The 9,178-nt window shown below is 40.0% G+C and overlaps 1 protein-coding gene across 1 annotated transcript; it reads right to left on the bottom strand.

The window, feature by feature from the left end:
- Positions 1-1,359: 1,359 nt before the first annotated feature.
- ndc80 (NDC80 kinetochore complex component) lies at positions 1,360-8,616 on the bottom strand. Its single transcript, XM_031760330.2, has 17 exons — positions 8,471-8,616; positions 7,914-8,012; positions 7,456-7,539; positions 6,982-7,108; positions 6,616-6,788; positions 6,353-6,455; positions 6,115-6,204; positions 5,806-5,899; positions 5,207-5,307; positions 4,965-5,109; positions 4,492-4,697; positions 4,097-4,246; positions 3,853-3,942; positions 3,654-3,746; positions 3,277-3,407; positions 2,983-3,085; positions 1,360-1,798 (listed from the first exon to the last, which is right to left on the bottom strand). The coding sequence occupies exons 1-17, from the start codon at positions 8,476-8,478 to the stop codon at positions 1,670-1,672; spliced, it is 1,926 nt and encodes a 641-aa protein (XP_031616190.1). The 5' UTR covers positions 8,479-8,616; the 3' UTR covers positions 1,360-1,669.
- Between the last annotated feature and the right edge of the window lie 562 nt (positions 8,617-9,178).

Genomic DNA, 9,178 nt, shown 5'->3' with positions numbered 1-9,178 from the left:
TTCTGCCAGAAGAGCAGAAAATGTTCACTTCAAAAACAAACGCTTCATTTACTAATGATCCAGTTAGTTTTATGGACTTTGGCTGATAATGTGGAACCTAAATTCGTTTATGTGCTCGGTAAAAAATAGAATAAATGACTCTGACACAAATGGAAACTATTCCTGATGTTTGTCCATTAAGTAATTATTTCCTGACCCGATATCTGACTGGAAATTCACAGCTTTAAAAGGTTTGTAAAATAGAAATGCATCCAAATAAACAGAGTACGCATGCTCATTTCCTTATCTTATCCATATTGATTAACCAAAAAATCGATAAAGACTTAACATTACTTAGATTTGGTAGTATTGAAGAAATTGCCTTTACACAAAGACAGAGAGAACTCAACAGTAAATCTGCTGTCAGTATTTCTGAAGTTCACTAAATGGTAAATGGCCTGTATTTGTATAGCGCTTTACACTACATTCAGTCATCCACCCACTCACACACTGGTGATGGCAAGCTACATTGTAGCCACAGCTGCCCTGGGGCGCACTGACAGAGGCGAGGCTGCCGGACACTGGCGCCACCGGGCCCTCTGACCACCACCAGTAGGCAACGGGTGAAGTGTCTTGCCCAAGGACACAACGACCGAGACTGTCGGAGCCGGGGCTCGAACAGGCAACCTTCCGATTACAAGACAAACTGCTAACTCTTGAGCCACGATCACCCCCACTAGAATGTGGAGGTAATAAATTCAGTTTTTCCACCACTATATAAAATCATCATTGTTTTAGTGATCTCATTTCTCAGTCAGACAAGAAGCAACTTGAAACATTTGAGCAGCTGGTGTGTGCTGCCATCTAGTGGCTTCAATACACCATAACACTTCTAATGAGGTACATGATCGCAATGAGGACTAAAAATCTACATGTCGATTACAGATTCAGCACAGGACAGGCACTACATTTCTTTTCAATTTTCTCAACATCTTTTATTATATCAAATATAACTTAAGACCTACAAATTTATTTGCAGTAGCGCAAATCTATGTACCCCCCCCCAATAACTATTTAAAAATTTCAATTGTCATTTCAGCTGCTGTTCTGTATTTTCAGCACAGATCACATCTCTTCTTGAGCCACAACTTTGTTGTGAGACTCAAGCAGGTTGCCTTTTATAAATTAGAGCCAATCATACCACAGGACATTATCTCAATGTGCGAGACAGGAAACAACGCGATGCAGTCACACATGAAGTGAGACAACTAGTCAGCCTGGAAAGCTGATCAGGCTGTATTACAAATGAGCTGGAAGACATTTTTCTGCTTTTAGTAATTTCCACATTACTCAATTTAAAAGAAAAAACCCAACAAAAAGTTAGGGGTTTCAATTAAGCTTTACTGTGTACATAACATTTATATAGAAAGACAGAACACACAAACATATGGAAATACACAAACATGGACAACTACTGAAAAAAAAACAACTTGGAATCTTTTTTTGATCATTCACACTTTTAAAAATGTGTTAACCCATTTAATATTCTTTCAAAGTTTGTCAAGTCCAAATGAATAACTCAATTTCTCTGTTGTCCGAAGATCTGAACAATCTGAAAATACAAATAACAGGAAATCCAAACACTTATAGTCATCTGAAATCATCTCTGCTTGCCATCCTCATGCCACCTTTATACATTTTTTGCCTTGGACATGAAGTCCTTTAGAGTTTCCTGGAGCTTCTGAATGGCAGCCTCGTCTTCTTCAACAGCCTTTGAGCAGATCCGCTGCACTCTGCTGTGCAGATCCTCCAGGCATTTCTGTTGTAGAGGAAGCACAGGAGACAGCGGTGAGGGTACAAATAATATGCAGCATAATCATGCTGCGTTTTTACAGATTCACATTAAGGCCTCAGCCATACAGGCAGCAGGCGTCGTCGAAAAATGTGTTTTCGACGACGCCTGCTAGTAGCTGTTTCCAGAAATTGGTCGCAAAGAAGTTGCTCAACTATAAAACCTGCTTGTTCCTAGTGGATTGCTGTGACTGCCTGTAGTTTGCATGGACGATGCTAATTTATACACAAAAATTTATTTACTCTCCGAGCTGTAGTGAAACCTAAAAGTGATGTAAACTGAAAAATGAAGAATTTAATCTCCAAAGTAGAAGTTGTGCATTACAGCTGAAAGCAACACATTTCTCGATGCGCAGCTTCTTCTACATTCTCCATTGCCAGTTTGCACTTTTCAGTTCCATTACAGTTTGGCAAAACTAAGTGTTTGCACACAACCGGGGGCAAATCGTGGTTCAAGAGTTGGCAGTTCGTCTTGTTATCGGAAGGTTGCCGGTTCGAGCCCCGGCTCCGACAGTCTCGGTCATTGCATCCTTGGGCAAGAAGTGTAAAGCGCTTCGGGGTCCTTAGGGACTAAGTAAAGCGCTATACAAATACAGGCCATTTACCACAAGTAAGCATTTTCTGCTAAGTCACAGGGGGGGTCACTGACAGATCTCTAGGCTTGTGTGACTGGGACTTGGGACAGCCATTAAACTCCAGCAATCACTGGCAACCTGCTAAGGAACACACATTTTCCCCTTCTAGCCACATGTTGCCAGATGTTCATTGACTGGTCTCTCTAGAATTGTGCGACTGAGGTCTACAGCTTTATATACTTCTGCCAGAAATGCACATCCTAACTTGCGTGGTAACCGGAAACTCCTTATATACCCATGTATTTAGTACAAATCAAATCGAAGTTCAGTATTAGTATTATCCATTGTTATAAATGTAAGGCACAAACACTTCAAGTATAGTCTAATCTGTCCTATAGTTGTGATGTTTCTGGGGAAGAACAGCAAGGAAACCTCACATCATAGTGCTTTTACCTTTTACTTTGATGTAAAATGAATGTTTTGTGCTGACAGAAACTCACAGCTTTGTGTAAATTTAAGCTCATGTCCTGAGACACACTCTTTTGTGGAGAACAAGAGAGAGCTGTAGGAACATTACCTCTGTAATTGACAAGTGGTTGGCAGCTGTGGTAAAAACAGACGCCAGGTTGTTAGCGACTGTTCGCCTCTCCTCATTGGTCTCCTGCAGCACGAGGTGGTACCTTGTGACAGAAACAAGTCTTAAATCTCATCAACTGGAATAAACAGACACATCATTCGCAATAAAGTTCACCTTTGTTTCATTAAATGATGACAAATCTGTATTTTCAGGACTACTTGTGATGATTTTGAATATATAGCAAGAAGAATCCTGAAGAAATGCAAATATGGTACATATATTGTTGTTTCTTACTGTTGCTGTGCTGCTTTCAGCTGCTGCACAGCCTCGTCATAACCATAATTCACTTTCTTCTCAAGAAGTTTACGGTGGTTTTCCACAGACTCCATCTCTGCCGCCCACTCCTGTTCCTCTCGGGCCAGCTCCTATGCAAACATACAACGCAGCAACATGTTTATGAAAAACTATTGTGCATTTTCTTCTTAGGTTGTCGCCCAGGAGAAGGAGAAATATTTCCTCCCTCTCCTAGGAGAAAATGTCTTTTTTCCACTATGAATGGGTTTGAAGCGTTGATAGCTCTTTGGGAGTTACAAAGCTATATTTTATTAACGTGGGTATAATTTTGTTCAGTGGAAACTTTCACTGTCGTGTTGCAGAATACGGGACAATACCTGCTGTTCACCCTCCCATCGTTCATCTAGCTTGCGGATCTGCTCCCTCAGCTGCTTCAGATCATTGGTCTTATCCGTAATGATAGAATTTACCTAACAGACAAAAATAACACAAATTATAAATGCTGACAGGTTAATATGTGACTACTTCACTATATTCAGAAACGGATATGATACAGCACTATCAAATTTTTGTTACCTGTTCACAAGACTCCTCCAAACTGAGTTTCATGTTGGTTAATCGACTGTTCTCCTCCTCAACATCTCCGACCAACTTTCTTAGTTGCATCTGATCAGAACAAGTACACAGAAACACCATCACTTAAAGCTACAACCTGAATATGGAAGTATATTTAATTAGCGGGAAGTAAGTTGTGTCTGGTGAATTTTTTGAGATTTGCTTTTGTAAAAAGCTGCGTAAACAGAATATTAACTGGAGTCACCTGTATCTGTGTTTTACACTGAACCATGCTGCCGGCTCCGCATTCAAAAGGTCTGATCTCGAAATCGTGACCACAGGCGTTCTCTGCAGATATCGGTATCAGCTTCAGTTTACGTGCCAGCTTGTGGTATTCTGTCAGCTTCAACTCTGCCTGGAACACAGAGGATTGACATTGATGGAAAAGAAAAGGGAGAAAAGGAAAAAGCACAGATACTTTTTTTAAAATGATGATGAATGTTTGATGTCAACAGTCTACCCAGACTATAAAACGGGTAGAACACAGACACAGATGCACTGAATAATATTTTCCTAAAATGTAAACATTTACTCAAAACCAGCTAACCAAACAGGACTACAGCTGCCCCTCTTTGCACATGTACAAGATGTAAATAGTACCTTCTCTTTCACTTTGGCCAGTGCAATCTCTTCATTCCACTTATGCTGCTCAGTGTTCTCCAGAGACTTGGTGAGACTGGAGATGGTCTGCAGAAGTTCCCTCTTCTCTCTGTTGATCCTCTCGACATCAGCTGGAGTAAACTTCTGATTTTGTAGGAGGTGCTGCAGTTCATTCCTCTCATGTTTCAGAGTTTCCAGGTGGCTGACTAAAAACAATAACCCAAAAATTTTCACTATATGTTTAATATTCAGGAGTCAGTAACTCCCACTGACCACACCACTCTTATTTTACCTTCAATAACCATCTACTATTTTGAACCTGAAAGCTGCGCAGTCTTTGCTTAATTTAGGTAACTCTAAAGACGAACATTGTTAAGCTGACTACTCCAGATATAATTGCATAATCACAGAATCCAGTGCTTTCTGCCAAAGATGTGGCTTGCTAACATGGTTAGATCAAATGTGTTATTTACCAGAAGTCTCCAGCTCAGCATTGAGTTCTGAGTCTTTTTTCTCCAGGTTGTCTTTAAAAGAGTCCAAGCTGGCACGATAGCTCTGGAGTTTCTTGAGATCTGCCTGCAGCTTCATCTTTTCCATCCTCTTCGTCATCAGACGGTCCTGTTCAGGAGGAGACAGAACATGTCAACACAACTGGGTACACAATTCATTCCAGCCCAAAGACAAAATACAGGGGAAAAAAAGAAAAAATTCTTACAGTCTGACTCTCCTTCTCCAGTTTTTTAACCTCATCAGTAAGGATTGTGTGTTTCTCCTCCATCGTGGCCAGCAGGGCTTCATCGACGTTGTAAAGCTTCTCTGTGAAAACAAGCAAACACTATTCTTGTTAAAAGCCTTTCAGACAGCACTTGCTGCAGTGCATTAAAGGGGACGATAGGCAAATTAAATCAGACACAGTTTTTGCCTTTTTGTAGGTGCAGTCTAGACAAATGTCACTGAATTAAGAATACCACCTGAGTTAACATGAAAGTCAAGGCCAAATGCTTAGCCACCCTGAGTACTCATGTCCCCCAAGGCCAAGTATATTGTTGTGAAGTTTAAATAAGATCCATAAAGAGTGGTTAATATAACATTTTTACCAATTTTCACATCATTTAGTGTGACCTTTATCCAATTTTCACCCAAATAAAAGAGCTCAAGCTATTATTGGTATCTACAACTACACAAAACCTAAAAATAATATCTTGAAGACTGGACACCAGACCGCTAAAAAACAGACAGACAAACAACCACAGGCAATTACATATTCCCTCCTTTTGTATGGAGAATAATTTCACACAGAGATGTTGTTCTTACTTAGTTTAACGAGGAATGCTTCATCTTCTTCCTCGAATGTGTCATCACCTTGCATGAACTTGGAATATGTCTCAGCTGTGTAGTCCAGGAAGAGCTACATATGAAGAAAGAACATTAAGACAAACTTACAATATAATAATCACACTAGCTTTGCTGAACAACACAGGCACGACACATGATTGGGTACAAAATGTACAGTGCCAGTAACTATATAAAGTGGGCTTACACCAATATACAGCACACTCTCTTAACATGTCAGTATACATGATTTTATTTTTTCATATTTTTCACACTGTAAAGTTCCTGTACCTTGTTGAACTCAGCACCTTCTTCAATATTTTCACCATCTTCACAGAAGTCACTGAACAGCAGCTTCGGTTTCCTCAAACTCCAGTTGATCTGATGCAGAAACACATTAAAAATAAAGAAAACATGCTGACCTTTAGCTTCCACTTTTTCTTGTGGGGCATTTGATATTTAGTGTATGTGAACTTTGTTTTAAACGATAATGGTCCAATGTACTTGACAATTTAATGTCATTTCTCACCTTGACATTATCAATAAGCCACATGAGAGCCCCCAGAGCCTGAGGCCAGGTATGGGGAGCTCCAACAGAATACATGGAACACTTGGAGAGAACGAATGGGTACCTTAAACAAGATGCCAAAACAGAGCAAGTCAGGAAAGTGTCTTAAACTACAGAAAATGAGACAAGATATTTCATAATATATTCTTTAACTTAATTTTTTTTTAAGTGCGGGGAGGGGGTTTAACAACAACAACAACAGCTGTTAACACAACACATTTTACCCCAAGGTTTTAAAGAGAGCAGGAACCTCCTCCTCAACTTTTGAGTTTGGCATCTCAAAGGTTGGGTCTAGCTGGCAGTAGATGAATTCAAACATCTTGACAAACTCCTTGGTGGATGGAGACTGGAGAGTCTTGGATGACAAAGTGCCCGGGTAACCCTGCTCTGTCAAGAACTAGATCATAAGAAAGAAATACACTGTTAAAATACAAACTAAAATGTATTCTGCAATCATTTAACACCCCTTGTGTGGTAAACATATCCATCAGAGGTGTGGTAAAAATGCCAAACAGCTAAATGAAATAAGGTGTACGTTGGAGTCCCTTATTTTACAGTCCACCTTACACAGACACAGTTTATGTTTTTACCTCGTGCAGCTGCCTGATGCATTGCTGAACATAAGACTTATCGTGTAGAGGTCGAGCATCTTTTATCTTCTCAGTTCCTCCAAACCCCGACATGGTGCTGTTGCGAGGCATGCCGACTCCACTAGTCCTGTTAAAATGCCACATGTCAAAGAGCAGGGTTTTTTTTTTTTTAATTTACAAAGAGAGTTACAATGCATTCACACTTAAATCATGGCATTGCAGAGAATTGTTTCTTTTTTAATGAAAAAGCATAAATATATTTTTTAAATTTAAGATACGTCAGAGTGATTTTACCCTGAGTGGGATAATTAATGCATTCCACTTTTGACTATTTTCAGGACCTTTTGTAATCTTCATTTTATTTTCAAATTTCTAATATCTAAGCTAATATCTAAGCCCAATCACCTGAGGATTTTACAAAAGTAGTCATTTTGTAGTAACAGTGTAACCGAGTTTTGGAAAATTCAGACATACCTCGGACCAAAGAAGCTGGTCCGTCTTTCAGAGGTCCCAGACTGCGGTTTCGGTATGTTGAGCTTTCCAAATGAAGGCTGTTTACTGTGAAAAAAGAAAAAAAAAACCTTAAAAACTTGAATAATTCATTTGCTAATACCTAGTGAGCCATCTTTCTTCAACGAGTCAATAAATATAACTTCCCCATCCCTGCTTTACTCCATGTATACAATATCAAAATATCAATATCATATCATATCATATCATATCATATAAGATTACCCAAACCAATAAGTCCCAGTCTGTCACAACGCATTTCTAAACAGCCTTGTGTGGTCCAAATTAAGCTATGTTGTGGAGACAACTCCTTATTAAAAGCATTGGGTTACAACAATCAGCTGTTTATCAAATAGATGAGTGAACTAAGTAGTGCAATTGCAGAGCTGAATTTATTACAGGTCCAGTTTCTTTAAACAAACCTCTGAGGCGTCGTGTACATCAAGCTCATCCTGTTGCTGTCTTGCACTCGCAGCGACTGCTCCGATGGTCTGCTCCCTTTGACTCGACTCAGCCTTACACTGGAGAAAGTATCACAAAATGGGAACATGTTTTATGAAAGACACTCCAGTGATTCACAACTGTTCGCCGAGTACACAACACCGCCCATTAAGGAGAGCATGTTGCCCACATTTGTAAATGAATGACAACTCTCCGTTAAGGTTGACATACGCTTCAGGAATGTAATGAAGTAGCATTGTTTGCTAACTAGCGCCGTAACCTCTAATATTTCAGAGACTCGAAGTTCACTAGACCTAACCCAATACCACGAATAAGTCGTGTTTTACTCGATAAATAGTGTTATGGTTGTGAACAATGTTGAATTAACTGCTGCGACATCGTTTAAACTAACGGTCGCTAACGTCCGCAAACAATGACAGCAAATGAATTTGAACTTCGTTAGCTTAGGTTACCAGAAACTTTATATTTTATCAGAATGTTGTTTGGCACTTATTTTCTTGGCCAAAGTTTCACTTACCGCTCCATTTTTTGTCAGTTGTGTTTACAAAATGAACAAAACTTCCGAGCAGATTTGCCCACCCCGCCAAAAAAACATACAAATACTGGAGGGTGGTGACATCACAGCAGTACGGAGAGCCATTTAGTCCAAGAATGTCTCGCTCGGATTGATGCCGCGTCTACGGATTAGATCGGATTGGGGAACTCCAGGCCTGTCCTGCAGGTTTTAGATATTTTAGATGTAGACATGCTCAAGGTGACATGCTGTAGTGGAAAGAAAGCATCAGAATGGGAAAAGAAAGGTGCTTTAAGTGACTTTGAACGGCATGATTGGTAGTGCCAGAAAGGGTGCTCCGTGTTTCAGAAACAGCTGATCTGCTGGGATTTTCCCGCAAAACCATCTGTAGGGTTTACAGAGAATGATCCAAAAAAGAGAAAATATCCAGTGGGCAGCAGAGAAAATGCCCAGTTCATTTCAGGTCAAAGAATGGCCAGACTGCTTCAGCATGATAGGAAGGCAACAGTAACTCAAATAATGCCTTGTTACAACAAATGTATGCAGAAGAGCAATTTTACCAAGAAGGCACACAAAACCCGGGACTGTCGTGGATCGCGGCACCATTAAACGGAACTCAGTTGTTTTTTTTCTCTTTACACGCTTCTTGGCCTAGACAGTCTATACAGCATAGGTTACACACTACAGCAGAAGACAACACCAGGTGCCATT

This window comes from Oreochromis aureus, linkage group 12, assembly GCF_013358895.1.
Source record: "Oreochromis aureus strain Israel breed Guangdong linkage group 12, ZZ_aureus, whole genome shotgun sequence".
Classification (NCBI taxonomy): domain Eukaryota; kingdom Metazoa; phylum Chordata; class Actinopteri; order Cichliformes; family Cichlidae; genus Oreochromis; species Oreochromis aureus.
This window is presented reverse-complemented; position numbering and strand designations above follow the sequence as displayed.